The sequence below is a fragment of the Thermobia domestica genome, chromosome 12 (assembly GCF_964235325.1).
Source record: "Thermobia domestica chromosome 12, izTheDome1.hap1.1, whole genome shotgun sequence".
Lineage (NCBI taxonomy): Eukaryota > Metazoa > Arthropoda > Insecta > Zygentoma > Lepismatidae > Thermobia > Thermobia domestica.
The window spans coordinates 102590308-102606590 of NC_137465.1; the positions used below are offsets into that span (position 1 = coordinate 102590308).

At 37.8% G+C, this 16283-nt stretch overlaps 1 protein-coding gene across 7 annotated transcripts in view; it reads right to left on the reverse strand.

Annotated features, from left to right (window-relative positions):
• LOC145666559 (DENN domain-containing protein Crag-like) overlaps positions 1 to 16283 on the reverse strand; it is a 252916-nt gene that overhangs the window by 104311 nt on the left and 132322 nt on the right. For all 7 annotated transcript variants that reach the window (XM_081733899.1, XM_081733900.1, XM_081733897.1 and 4 more), the window contains exon 17: positions 221 to 341. In XM_081733899.1, the coding sequence (XP_081590025.1) occupies positions 221 to 341 (121 nt within the window). The remainder of the gene's footprint in view (positions 1 to 220; positions 342 to 16283) is intronic.

Sequence of the window (16283 nt, forward strand, 5' to 3'; positions counted from 1 at the left end):
GCATATGTTGCGTGCTGCAAAATTGACGTAGAACTAAATCAAAGCTATTTCAATTGAAATACCGAAAGCTATTTCAACTGAAACATGTTGTTTCCTTATCTTCGTTAAGTATGCTGATCAAATAATACGAGAGGTATAATGAACATGTTTATATTATACTAGTTTAAACGACGAAAAAAGATTGCACGAGTAAAAACAAAATGTTACAAGAATACTTTACCTCATCCGTCGGCTGAAGTTTGATATTTTGAATTCTGACTAGAGTTTCATATGCGGTTCGTAAACATGCAGCCTTCGAAGGAGACACCATTACGTAACTCGGAAGATGAATAAACCACAAACTGGAAAGTATATATCACAAATATGAGAATACAAATTACAATTCAGAAGTGCAACATGGAACCAAAACCAAACTTGTGTAATACATTTGTATGTTTATATTATTGCCACAGTAAATAGATTAACACAACTAATTTTCAATGTATTAGGTTGGTGCGAATGAAATGTCTGTTTGACATCTGGTGGGGAAACTGCTCAGGACCACAACAGAGGAATGGACTAAGTCACGTATCTAACGTCACTAACTCCGTACACGTCCAGCAAACAGGCGGGGATCACGAGTCAGAAGACAGTGCGTTGTTGAACACGGTGTAATATTGAAAGTGCACCATGGAGAATACAAAACTGCAAATGATTTTTCTTTACGGATTCAAATTCGAATATTTTGCATAACAAGCCGCAAAAAACATTGACAGTGTATTTGAGCCAGGAATGGTGAATAAACGCACTATTCGAAGTTGGTTTGTAAAATTTCGTTTCGGTAACACAGCAATCCAAAATGAGCCCCGTGGGAACCGGCTAACATGTTCGGATGAGCTCCTCAGGAACAACATGGAAGTGGACCCTTGGAAGTGTTCGTGCCATTACAGACGAGTTAGGCATACATCACACCATTGTCGTTCGACGACTCCGTGCAATCGGTAAGCTGAATAAGTTGGAATCATGTGTGCCAGATGAGTTGACACGAATCGTCGTCTGGATGTGTGCAGTTCTCTGTGTAAAGAATAATCGAGAAAATTTCCTGCGTCCGACTGTCACTCCTGATGAAAAATGGATCTGCTATGATAATCGTGGTCGGATCTTGATCCAAGCCCAAGACGGTATCCGAAACCTCTTAGAAGATAATGTTATTGGTATGGTGATCTATGGTGAGGTTGATTCATTATGTCTTTATCCAAAGCGAAACGATCGCTGCATATAGTTACAGTGCGGAACTTCATGAAATGCACCACAACTTTACCCGCAGTATCCAGTAACGTTCGAAACACAAGATGTCTTCATGTTGCACGGGCAAATGTTACTCAAAGGATGCTGCTGATTCTCCATGACCTGCAGTATAAAATCCTTCCTCATCCACTATATTGTCCTACCTACTACAATCTCTTCCGGCATTTCAATTACTTCTTGACAGAAAGACCTTCCCTGATGATCGGGCGGTACAACACACAGTTGAGGACTCTTGCGAATTGCACACTCCAGATTTATTTCGCCACAGAAGTCAGTCGGCTGAGGGATAGCAAAAGTGTGGATCCAAACGATGACTACTTTGATTAACCACGTGTTACAGTTTTCACTTTTTGGCCTTTAAAAATGACGCACTTGTGTAGACATTTCATTCGCACCAATGCATATTTCACCCTGATAATGTCATGTCATTTCAAAGAAGTCAAATAATTTTTAAGCATGTAATTCCAAAAATACATACCCATGTCTTTACTTGTATTATCCTTTTAGTAGCTTATATATACAGGATGAGGCCGTTATTTCGTCCCAAGCCCTTAACTCGACTTATATTAAACAGTTTGATACAAAAACTTTGACACTTAGAAACCGAATGCCAAATTTGATTACGCTACTCGAAATGTAGGAAAAGAATAGAAACTTTTGTCCGAACAATTTTATTCTAGAATGCATCCTTTGCTCTCAAATTGACATTGAGAGTGTAATGAAAATAAATAATAATAATAACAACAACTTGATATACTGGAAACCACTTGTTCACCCCATCTTAATATTAAAATATTAAATATAATGTAACTAAGTCCCGAATTAGATAGTAATATTTTCAACTTTCGCAATAATTCTGATGGGGTCTATCAAAACTGGAAGTCGAATTTTTAGCATGGGATAAGTAAGACTGACGAGTTTTCGTAGAGAATGGAGGATAGGGTAAATTCCACCTGCTCTTCCCTTCCACGACTGAATTTCAGTGTATCACACAAATTGGAAAGAACTGAAAGAATTTTTATTCAGTTGTTGGGAAACGATGTAGAACATATATGTACTTCCTGAATGGCCTAGCAAGTTTGATGTTTTTAGGGTAGCGTCTTTTGAAGTGGATGTATTGAAATATTGCTGTTAAGCCCCAAGTCAAGATATTTTCGAGAAGTCGGTTCTTAAAGAGTGCAGGAATAATTCCAGTGTTGGCCGGCCGCGGGTTCATATAAGCAAAATGACCCGTGGGTTCATATCAGCAAAATGACATCTATGAACTGAAGCCAAAGAAAAAGTTGACTTTTGTTGAGTGAACTATTTTAGACTAGTGCTATTTTGTAAAAAAGTTTAATGTAGGAGGGATCTGTGGTGAAAAAGAGGAAAAGTGCTTTTTCTAATTGATTTTAGTGTGTTCAATTTAAATATGTTGTTTGCCACTCTGATATCTAGCGTTTTTATGATAAGAAAAAAATGGAGGCTAAAATATGGAAAATTTTTCTTCTCTGCATGTATGAAGAACTAAATATTCTGCCTGTTGGCAAGTCATGGGACTAATAGGAGGATCCTCCTCCCTTAGATTAGAATCTGGAGATGTTTCTTTCACGTTTCTCAATCTGTTAAATATATAGATATTTCTCAAATTTAACTAATTATAATATTTTTTTTATATTTTATACATTTAATTTATTTTGATACAAACAACAAAAAATTCCTATGTGTAAAATTTTCAGATTTTATACACATGCATTGCAGTTCACGTAAGATCCTGAAGATGAAGCACACCCATGGACTATTAAAAAAATATTTAAAGCACAACCATTCCATTACATATGTTTAATGTTTTCAATTTGTAACCCTCCTCTATAAAATAATTTACTGTTTGAAGATTCATATTAATTATTTACACAGTAACTCTACATTTACATATTGAAACACACTTTATTTTTCCTTTCTTGTAACTGAAGTTAATAGATTTGTATCTAGTAAAACAGCCACACACAATTACTCCCACACAAAAACTTGGTATTGGAGGTGAGGGCAGTAACCTTGACTCAAGTTTTCCCTGAGCTTTCTCGTGGCTAAGTGGTAATCATCTGCGTCTGTGAAGTGGGAGACCCGAGTTGGATTCCCCGCAGGAGTACAAGTGGTTTGGATCCACTTTAAGCTGTAGATCCACATTTCATATAACCTCGCTGCTAAAAGGATCGTTAAGCCCAAAATTAAATCAAATCAAGTTTTCTTTCATGCTTGAATTCAACCAATTTCCTCTGGTGAAGGCACCTTAAGAAAGTTGGACGTCACCTGTCTTCAAACCAATGTTGGAGCAAGGACTTCAAGAGTTTGATATATGAAAGAAAGTTACTCTTGCTTCATCACAAGTGTCTTCATTTTGAGTTATAATCTCTAAATTTAAACTTTTCTGCTGATCTGAATATATCTTTCTGAAGTCCTACCAAGGTTTCGCAGAAGTTCGTAATTTTGTCAGAATGTTACCTATATATATATATATATATATATCTCTAAATATATATATTACTATGACCAGCACTGCAGGAGAACAGAGTATTGCAGCCAGTAATCGATACAACTTCTTACAAAGTGTATGAACAGATATGTATACTTTGGTTTCGCATCTTTAACTATAGTCTTTTGCAATATATTTGCTTGTCATATGCCGTTAAAAGTACCAAAACATCAGTATCTTGTGTTGAGACAACAACAATATCAGCTTGAATATGTAGACAATATACAACAATTCTTTTATCTGCTTCTTCATGTTCAACACCTAAGGAACTTGTATATACGAGGATCATTTCTAAAGTTCTGCATACTGAAAGATATTATGGAAGTAAGTAACTTATTGTACAAAATACCTTTACAGGCCTTCAATATAATCTCCATTCTTGCTTATGACAGGTTCCCAACGTTTTGGTAAATTCTGTGTTTTAGATAGGACATCTTCATTGCTAAGCTGTCTGATCACTCGGATCATTTCACTGGAAGCTTCGTCAATTGTATCGAAATGTTTCCCACGAAGTAGTTCCTTCAATTTGGGAAACAAATCGAAGTCTGGTGGGCTCAAATCAGGACTACATGGTAGATGGGGAAGTATTTCCTATACATACTTCTCGAGTGTTTCCCTCACTTGTAGGGCAGTACGGTCTTGCATTATCGTGCAAAATGAGGACACAAGCTGCACGCATGTCAGGCCTTCTTTGACGAAATTTCGGATGCAAAACAATTTGCAGAAACAGCTTGTAGTATGCGCCTGTTACAGACGTCCCCTGTGACACACTATTTGAAGCTATCACTCCATTCATGTCATGTGCGAAGATGAAAATGAGTAACCTGTGATTGTTGGCGGCGGAATTTCTTCGGACGTGAAAAGTCAGAACTTTTCCGTTGTAACGACTGAGGCTTCAGTATTGGTTCAAAATCTCGTATTCAGGTTTCATCAATTGCAACAATCCTTCGTAGAAACTGATCTCCTGTTCCGAAACGTTGAAGCAATTCCTCTGCAATTCTTTTGTGACATGCTTTCTTCTCTTCACTCAGATCATGCGGAACTCGTCTGGCAGCGGTTTTTCTCATCTTTAACTTCTCAGTAATGAATCTGTACTCACATGATTTTCGTCGATCATCTCCCAAAATCTCAGAGGTCTGTTGCAGTAGATGGTCTTCCACTTCTTGGGTTGTCCGCAGTGCTTACACGACTTCCACGGAAACGAGCTGACCACCGTGTTACATTGCTACAATCCACTACACTATTTCCACAAACCTCTCGGAAGGCATTGTAAATTTCAGCTGGATTCTATCCACGCAGAGTTTCGATTTTGATACAGAAACACTGGTCACTATGTGTAATCCAACCTCTGATTCGGGTTCACTTTCCATTTTAACACTGAATTTGTCACACCATAGCCACGCGAACCAACAAACGCAGACACAACCGTTAAGCCCAAACTCAAGACTCACAACTGACATAAAATTGAACTTGACCACGTCACTCAAACGGTCGCCCATGCGCTGTGTGCAAGACTTTTGAAATAACCCTCGTACCTTTGGGTTTGAGGATTTCACGGTGTCTCCGAATTCTCCAAAGAACAGTAACAGTTTTCTTTCCACGAGCCTGAATAATTAGTTTCTCTGACAGCAAGCGGACAAAGTCACTCTTTTCTTGGACGTGTCAAAAAAATTTTCCAATTATTTGATATAGGAACGTCTCTAGTTTCAACCGATCTCCTAAGCCCTTTGAAATATTTCTGTCTTGTCCCTTCTTTTAGAGAGTGTAACGATAAATAAAATGTCTGCTCCGTCCAAATTGTCACCAAGATAAAGCAAACAATGCACAAAACAGTATGCCACATCACCGAAAGTTTTGGCAGTACTAGAAGAAACTAGATCATCTATTATAAAGAATTAGACCAACTATTGTCAGACACGAGCTATCTTCTAAAGAAGCATTTAGAAAGCATGCTATAAAGCTGACCAAGAAAGTTCTGTCGTTTTCTGTGGAGATCTGTGTTTCATTGGCCCTCACACCGTGAGTTGAATGCGAATGGAAAAAGGCGAAGGTCAGTTATTGGTGTGGGTATATAAAATATACTACCTAGTTACACCGTGAATTTGCAGAGGGAACATGGGACATCGACAACGCGTTATAAGGGCATGTATGCTGTAAGAGTTCAAACTGGGGTCAAACGCCGCTGCAGCGGGGCAGAAGATATGCCAGGCCTTTGGTGAGGGTGTCGTGACTACGCAAACAGTACAGCGGTGGTTTAACAAGTTTAAGGACGGTGACGAAACACTCGAAGACGCACCACGTGCCGGAAGACCAGCACATGTACAAAATGAAGATTTTCATACAATTGATACGAAAAGTGTCCAGACATGTGAGGAACTGAGGCTACAATTCAGTGTGAGTGGAGAAACCATTCGGGAGCACCTCCATCAACTTGAGAGGCATTACAAGTTGGGTCGATGGGTACCACATGATTTGACTCCGGGCCAGAAGGCAACGTAAGCAGACACCTGTGTTTCTTTGCTGTCTCGCTCTCGTCTGAGGAAAGAGCCATTTCTGGATAGGGTGTTGACATGTGATGAGAAGTAGGTCCTGTACGAAGCTCCACAGCTCCGTCATCCTTGGCTAGCATTCCATGAACCGGTTCCAAAACAGGCGAAACCAGCACTTCACCAGAAGGTCCTTCTGTGTGTTTGGTAGACTGCTCGCGACATCATTCATCGGGAACTGATACCACCTGATCAGAGCATCAATGCAACTGTGTACTGTCAGCAGTTGAGCCATGTTCAAGAAAAACTCAAAACTCTGGAGCCAGCACTTCTGAATCGCAAAGGGGTCCTCCTGTTATAGGACAACGCTAAGCCCCACGTGGCTAGGATGACCTGGGACACCATTCTACGTCTTGGATGGGAAACACTATTGCATTCGCCATACTCCCCGGACATTGCACCTCCGATTATCATCTGTTCCATTCCTTGGATAATCACTTTAGAGGACGCCAATTCAAATCTCTAGTAGAGGTGCAAAATGCAGTTGATACCTTCTTCGCTTCACGGTCCACCAAGTTCTACCGCGATGGAATCCATGGCCTTCCAGAACGTTGGCAGAAGATCGTTGATGCTGATAGGGACTATTATTGATCTTCCAGGTACGTCTTAGGTGACGTATGGATGTTTCGAAGGTGGCTGGTGAAAAAGCGACAGAACTTTCTTGGTTACCTTTGTACAAAGCTGATCAATATATGTGCACGAGCTGGCTTATTTCCACTTCGGACGCGATGGAAATGGACACTGGTAAGAACTCATACTGTAAAATTCTCTTAACATTTACCACTCTTCCTGCTTGATACGCCAAAACTAAGTGATCAAAAATACTTCTATATAATATTAGGATAACGTTTTAAAGTTTGGGTTGCTTAACAGTCTAAAGATATGCAATATTAGTGCTTTTCTCATCTTTTATGGAGAGTAGAAACTATCATGAGAAGGATTTTAATTTGGTACGATCTGTCTTATTCTAATAAATTTTAATATCTGACCTCAACTTAACTCGTTGGCGTTGAGTAATGAATCTTGAATTTTATACATCGCAATGTTCAATGCTAAAATAGCATCAAGGTCCGATTTTGACGAGTCTTCTGAGAAGAAAATAACTTTTCCATCGTCCAACAAATTTCACTTTCATCAGAATGATTTCTCATTTCTCTTGTCTGAAATGTTATTTGTGCATAAATTATATGATAAGGATCTTTACATAATGCTGGATATTATTTTGTAATTCCAGTCCTCTTCCTCCCTTCCTTTTGTGACTAAGTCATTAAAGCTTTCAATTAAACCTTTATCGATCCAATTTCCAAGTTAAAATTCTTGCAATACATCTTGAAGAAGATCATGTATCTCTGCATTATTACTCTCCATCCTCAATTAGCGTAGTCGTATCTGAAGGAATATGATATATTATCTTAAATACATAATACATAATATGTGCAAGTTCGATATTACCTCTTTTAGCTCTTATGAAAAGCAGAATACAAACCATGTCCAAGTATTTACATCAGAACTGAAATTCGATGTTCACTTGTGAAGCCATCGAAGAATTCAGACAATAGGCACTACCAAACCTATGATTTCTTCTATGTAATTAGCAAGTCCTGGCTGAGCTCATTATCATGTTCTTTGATGTAATTAAGAAGTTTTGGAAGGTGCAGTTGCCACAAAGCTTGTAGTGTGATTTTGTGAGCTCTTACTCCTTTGGTATAATCTTTTCCCAGTAGCACACTCATAGTTGTATTTTCACTAAAGAGATCACTTTCTACCTACAGTTGATACAATCCAGAATCAGACATATGCTGTCTTATTGGTTTCAAGAAGTTATACAAATATGGAGGTCTCCTGGAGGGAACACTAATAAATTTTTATATTCTTCCTTCTTCCACTTGTTCTTTATGATGCGGAAAATGAGCTTGATCAACAATAAATATTATATACATTTCAGCTCGCAAGATCGTGCAATATATAGAATTCTTTTCACAACCGTATTCAAGAAAGTGGGCTGGTGCTTGAATAAATAGGAAAATACCTAACAGTTGATACCTCAAGGGAAAATAAGGAGTGCATTTTAATTTAAGGTTACTGGCAAACAGCATGCATAGAACAAAAACAACTCGTTCGATCTCAATGAAAAGTTTCACCCTTTGTTCGTCACAGTATCTCACGATTGTACGCTAAATGTGATTTTATAAACGTGAACGGGAAGCGAATGAAGCCGAACAGGTCAAGGCTGTTCGCGAGCGACTAATCCAGTTCTACGGGAACCAATTCTCGCGCGACTTTACCGCTACCTTAAACCATTTTAAATGTGAATATCCTTATAGTACAGTGCATAGAATGTTAAAAAAGTTATGAGGACACTGGTGAAGCATCAAGATAAAACAAATTTGGTCGCAAAATTTCAAAATGTACACAAAAAGTGAAAAGTGCGATTAGACGAGAACTCTTGAAGAACCCTAACTTGTAAACGTTTTTTTAGAACGAAAATGTCAAATTTCTTAATTCAGCGTAAGGAAGCAGGGTTAATATGTTTAAAACATGTTTAAAACGAGCGCTGTTGTTTTATTCAGTTGGTTTTAAACGTTTTAAACAAATTGTTTTGAACGGTTTTTTTTTTCAATGGTGGTTGGACATGTTTAAAACAACTAAAATATCAGATTGAAGAAGCTAATTTAATTTTCTAACAAACAACCCATCCTCCGCAGGATTGTGCATGGACTAAATTACAAGCAGAGTTTTATTCTTATTATAATAGCAATTACTGAACGAAATTCTGCACATGAGTGTGCGTATAACTAAACCAACAGAAATTCAAGTGAAGTATTTGAACATTTCTTAATTTCCAAGAATAACGGAGGTTAAACACATTATACACTATTCTAAGATCCAAATTCACAAATTTACAACTTGGGTAATTTTTTTTATCACTATTATTTCCATAATAATGAACAGTTCTCACATCATAAGCTAGAACAAATGCTCTGACAAATACAACTCATAGAAAAGAGCAGTGACTAGCCTACAAGGAGCAAATGACATATTTTAACTAAACAGTTTTCAAGATACATCTCTATCTGCAACATGGGTAGCTAATAATGATTAGTGTCTACGGCAAAACAACACAATTAACTCTAGACACCCGCCAGGGATTTTAATAAAATGGTAGACTCTCTGGGCTCTGGTGACCCCCCTAATTATCACAGTCATGAGTTATACACCAGTGGAAAGCTTATAGACCACAAATTCCAACGAGGTAACATTAGTGAAATTCCCACCGTATTCGTAGGAAAAGAACAGACATAAAAAAACATTAATAATATGAAAATATTGACTCTGCGGGGCCCTGGCACCCTTCGCTGACAAAATGATGCTAATGTGTAGGCCACATACTTGTGACAATAATATAAGAAATGGTAGTCATTGCTGCCATTGCGTAATGAATTCGTTTTATGTAGGAAATATTTTTAAAAAAAATATGCGCAGAAAAACATTCATTGAATTAGACATTCTCTTCCCTCCCCCACTATAGTACCACGTTCATATGCAAATCATTTTTGCTGCACACATCATGTATACGAACAAGAATTATGCTTCTAGACCACTTCAGTGAAACATGTATCTTGTGTTATATGGGACCGTCCCGAAAATAAATATAAATTAACCAAATTTGACCCCCTCTTCCTCTATAAACAACAAGTACACATACAGGTTACCTATCATGTAGGGGACTACTTCATTGCTTCACATACCAAGTTTTATGGATGTACCACAAAGGGGGGAGGAATACCCGTAAAAACCTGATGAAAAATTAGAAAGAAAAAACTTCATCCTTCCTCTCTCGGCCGTACATACGTTCCCCCTATATATATAAAATGCAACTGACGGAAAGCTTCATCGCTCAAAAATACTTTGGTACCAAATCATCTTTCTAGCTTAATTAAGGACTGAGCTATTGATGTTTGTTGTAAAAATAAATGTAATTTACGTCAAAAAAAAAAAAAAAAAAACTCCAAAAATTGGCTAACGTTGCCCCCTCTCTGCTCCCCCATATAAGCAAGAAGTACAAATACACGATATTATCATGTAGTGGCCTACTTCATTGCTTCACGTAACAATTTTTATGAATCCATCCCCCAAGAGAGGGAATGGTCCCCAAAAAAACTGTTGAAAAAACAAAAGAAAAAAGGCACGATATTTATCCTCCTCCCACACACATAAAATGCACACCAGCAAAGCTGCATCTTTCAGGAATAAATTGGTATCAAAACCATCTTCCAGCCTTAATTTGAGGTTTAAGACTGAGCCATTGAGGTTTAAAGCCCTGACACAGCAGTTGCGTCAATGGGCGTTTAAAGATTAAGAATGCAGACGACCAGTAGAACGTAACACAAAGAAACTAAACTACATATTCTGTGAACGGAGATCGGGAAAATCCCGATTTCTTTCTTCGGAATTGAACATTTGGGCGGATCGAGATTAGGGAAGTTCCCGAAATTTGATCTAGCGATTGAATATAGACGGCAAGCAATACCTAAGAGTGTACAAAGGTAATATATATGCGTATTTAAATTATTGTTTTAAACCAAATGAACATTTTAAACGTTTTTTTTTTCTTAAAACAAAGTACTTTGTTTTAAACGTTAAAAACGTTTTAAACAAAAAAAAACATGTTTTAAACATAAAAAACGTTCTTTTTTTTTTAAAAAAAAACACTTTTTTTTAAAACCCTGTAAGGAAGATCAAGAAAGAATACGGATTCAAGGTTGAAACATGTAAAAGTGCACCATTTTATACAGACGAACAGAAGCGCACTAAGATCAACTGCCGCAAACTCTCCGACGAGAAGTTTGCGAACGAGATTGTGACCTACGGATGATGAAACTTACTGTTACCACAACAGCATTCGTGTCTCTTTCCAATATGTATAAACGTCAAGTTAGTCTTAGCAAGTTCGTGAAACGTAAAGACAGGTATGCGTAAAAGTTTTTGATCTGGCAAGCAATCGCAGCAAACGGCAAAATTTCGCCTGTTGTTCGAAGTGGGACAATCAACGGTGGCCCCTATTTAGAGTGAATTGAAAAGGTTTTGATTCCATGGATACAAAAAGAATTCACCAGACATGACATTGTGTTTTGGATCAATATCGCATCCTCGCATTATGTGAAAAAAGTACGCGACACGCTTACTGACGCTGGTATCGAGTTTGTCGACAAAAACGAGAACGTGCCAAAAGTTCCTCGGGCTAGACCCATTGGGCGTTTTGGGGCTCTAGTTAAACGCAAAATGGCTAAAAGGGATACTTTTATCAAGAATGTGAGTGAATAAAAAGAAAAAAAAAAAAAGGTCGAAAATATCAAAAGAAGTTGTAGAATGTAGTGGACAAGCGTTTTGTAGGAAGTTCCGGTTCAAGCTTCAAAAAATCGGCGCAAGAGGGTCTACAGTATCAAATAGTACACTACTTTTTTCAGTTATCATTTGTTTATTATATTAAAATTTATGATTTCTCCAGAAACAAAAAAGTTGATATAAAAATTCGAAGTTCCCTTAACGTAAATCACATTCCTTATTAACATTAAAAGCAGTCCAGTTTATTTTTGGATTTATATCTTTTGCCAGTGTCTTTAATATTTGTGGGGAATACTTATCTGCATTAAACTATTCTTTTCGAACATTTTTACTGAAGAATGAATTGTTAGAGGGTCCTGTAACAATGACAGGATAGATTCTCAATATTTCATTCGGAACAAAGTGTTACGTTTGATTAGTACTACATCACTAAGAATAATGCCAGACGGAGGAGTTCTGGCAAATGGTATACTGTGTTTCATGAAATATGTTCCTTCCATTGAGTGTTCTATCATTAATGTCAATGTTGTCCAAAGTAAAATGTATGAATTTTCCTTTAGCTACATTAAATGGAGTAAATGCTCCAGTTTTAGTTAGAAGCTAATGTGCTTTTTGTTGCTATTTAATTTCAGAATAACTTTACATCCAATAATATGTCCAGCTCTGTGAAATAATTCGAGTAACTATTCGGATCTTGTAGTCTAGTGTAGTGTGTGCTTCCAAGCCCAACATATTTAGGTGTCCATGTTTTCTCATCTGCAACACTATAAATTACCAAGCATTATAAATTACCAATCAGCAACATTTTGAGCAATATTAAGGACCCTAGAAAGTACAAGAGATTCTTGTGGTTCTTTCACGTCACACACATTTGATTCACTACTTTCATCATTATCATTATATATATATATAAAGTATGTTCTTCAGAATTAAATGGCCCATTTCATGTATGATAGTATTTCACATCTTATGTAGGATCAATATATAGTATACTAGACCTTAGTACCCGCTTCACTGGGTTTAAGAAACAACTGGAAAAATGTCGCGAGCCCGTAACATCAAAACTTTATTTCATTTATCACAATGGCTGATAAATGTGTAACAAAATGAGAAACAGGGTTTCAGGGAGTCATTATTTATCTCAGGGACCTCGGAAACTATGGACACTCATATTGGTCGTTTTGGATTATATTTACAAGTCAACCCTTCCCACTCCTTCCCTAGAGTGCTAGGTGCAAAGTGATATGATAAAAACAGAGTTCGGCCTGTGACTATGGGGAAAAATCGTTACAAACATATCGGCCGTTTTAGCGTGATGAGGCCGCAGACTTCAGATTTATTTTTTACGTATATAGAGATTTCATGTTTTCTACCCATTCATATGAAAATTTTAAGAGTAATTTAGATTTCGAAGTGAAATTTCAGCCTGGTAAACACAATATTTCAATTCTACATGGCCTACGTTAGAAAGCATGCTTATCTGGTTTTCACCAAAATGCCTTCCAATCGAATTTGCATTTTTTTCCTTCCAAATTTAAACTAGCCTATTTGTTGTTTCAGGCGCTAAATGAACGGCTGGAATCTCTGGGGACTATACGAGGGCTGTCTAAAAAGTATCCGACCTTTGGCCAGAAAAATAGTTGCGAATACCTGACAGATTTGGGACCCTAATCCCCTTCAAAGTAGGCCCCTTGTGCTTCCACACACTTAGCCCACCGATCCTTCCACTGCTGGAAACACCGCTGGAAGTCTTCTTTTGGAATGTTGTTCAGCTCCGTCGTCGTGTTCCGCATTATGTCTTCTCTACTCTCAAAACGGGATCCCTTCAGAGGCGTCTTCAATTTTGGAAACAACCAGAAGTCACAAGGAGCCAGGTCTGGAGAGTAGGGAGGTTGGCGAACGGTTGTAATTCCATGTTTGGCTAAGAACGTGTGGATCAATTGGGATGAATGTGCTGGGGCGTTGTCATGATGGACGTGCCAGTTCTTCGCTGTCCACATGTCTGGTCTTTTGCGCCGGACTGCGTCACGGAGTCGCCTGAGAACATCTTGATAATACTCCTTTGTCACTGTTTGTCCTTCCGGTGCGTACTCGTGATGCACAATTCCACGGGCATCGAAGAAAACAGTCAGCAACACCTTGATTTTGCTTCGCACCTGCCGCGCTTTCTTCGGCCTTGGAGAATCGGGATGCTTCCATTGAGACGATTGTTGTTTTGTTTCTGGGTCGTACCCGTACACCCATGACTCATCTCCAGTTATCACGGAATTCAGATACCTAGGATCAGTGTTGGTGGTGTCCAGAAGGTCCTGTGCAACGTCAAAACGGGTGTCTTTTTGTTCCTGAGACAACAACTTGGGTACAAATTTAGCAGCCACTCGTTTCATGTTCAAATCGTCACGCAAAATTGCATGTGCAGAATCTTTACTCACTCCAACATCTTCTGCAATCTCCCGCACTGTCAAACGGCGATCTGCCATCACCAAATTTCGCACCCGCTCAACAACAGCTGCATTCCGAGCAGTTTGGGGCCTGCGGCACTCTCGACTGATGTGCGGCCATCTTTGAATCGGTTGAACCATTGTTTAATTTGTGTTACACCCATCGCATCTTCTCCAAACACCTGCTGAATCTTACGAATTGTTTGGCTTTGAGAATCACCCAGCCTTTGACAGAATTTGATGCAGTATCTTTGCTCAATTCGTTCAGTCATCTTGCGAGAAACACTAAATCCGACGAACACTACAAACAGCACCTTACTTCGCGACAACCAGCTCACGACTGGCACACGCGAACGCGGTGAAAAAATTCAAGCATGCGCATTAAGGTTCCTCCTTCCACCGTGCACGGTGGCGCCGCCTGAGAATCACTACTTTGCGTGGAAAAAATTAAGGTCGGATACTTTTTAGACAGGCCTCGTATAAGTGCTGATAGCAATAGCCTTGATTTAAAAATATTGGTTAGCAGTAACCTTCATTTGAGAAGTAGTGGTTATTTACAAATGTGAAGTTGATCATGGATAACAGGAACTTAGCTAGTTGGATCAGTAATAGCGTGCTACGCTTTTTAAGTTCGTGTGTAGGAATTCTTCAAGAACACTTCTGCAATTGGTGAGCAGAATGCTGTGTATAATGCGATGACATCTTTGGAAGTTAGGATGGCATAAAGTAGTAAAACAAACAAACAAACAAACACACACACACATATATATAAGAAGTTTGGTAATGAAGCGAGTAATGGATAATAAGTGATTTGTATCTTTGAGATTTGTATCTTTGTAAGTGATTTGTATTTGTATATACAGAGTTGTCAAAGAGCGGAAATGTCTTCAGTGCCAATACCGGAAACGAAGGCTCTTTTTCGGTTTTGTGGATTTTAAGAAAATAGAATTCTGAGATGTTGGATGTTTTGGAGTAAGGTACAAGGTGGTTTTTGGTATAAGATTGAGACGCGAAATTGTGGTGTGCCTGGAGAAAATCAGGAAATGGGGAGTCAAGAATTTGTTTAAAACCAAAGTATGTACATTTTATGTTAACTGACTGATTGACTACATGAAATAACTCTGAATATCGAAATTCTCTACTCAATACCCTCAGAGCCTTTGTTCTCTAAAAAAACTTATGAAGCTCGCTTATTCCATACCGCTTCAACTCACATCGACCTGTCCCAAAATTTTTTATCAAAGGCACCGAACACTCACACTTCCATTACGAGAACTTGACTCTTGAAACATCACGCAATTCTACGACAACGATGTCAGAAACTCGCAATAAACTTATCCTATATTCGATGTCAATTTTTCTTTTCAACGAGCATCATAAAAAAATAACCCAGACGTTCCATCATGCAGACAGTAACATTTTTCTAATCTCATTTATATCCTTAAATGAACCCATGTCAAGTTTTTAATGTTGGTCCCTTATCCTGTGCTGAAGTTGAACATTTACGTATTATACAGCATACAGATCATAACTAATAGTACACTAACTATAACTTCGCACAGTTCGTGCCTAAGTAGTAACGCGCGTCCTTACTATGTGTTTTGTTTCGGATCGATTCGTTCGGTGTAGTTTTTGTTATGCAGATATGAACATGAATTATCAAATCTTTTCACAATTTTTACGCGAAATTATGGAAAAAAGTAAATTTTTACTATTTTGTGCAACGAAAATGGCATATACATTTAAATTTTCTAATGGTGACATGTTACGTGGGATAGTACTAAAAAAAATCTCAACTTCTTTCTTTGAAAGTGGAAATCAAATAGTGAAAACTATGTAATTTTTAATATTTTTGCCATTAGTTTTTTCAATCGGACATAGTTTTACATGCCATCTATTTCTTCGTGTTAACAGAATGGTTTTCCTACAGAAAACGGTGATGTGTACTATACCAAATAATAATAATAATAATAATAATAATAATAATAATAATAATATTGCATTTCTCACAGTTTTATATCATGTTGAGCTTAAAGAGTAGTCTTTTCTTCTACATAAACAAAGCACGTACTTAGAGAGACGTTACAGAGGTTGGATCTTCAAATCCTTGTTGATTCTTCGAAATCTTATAGAAATTCATATTTTAAAAAT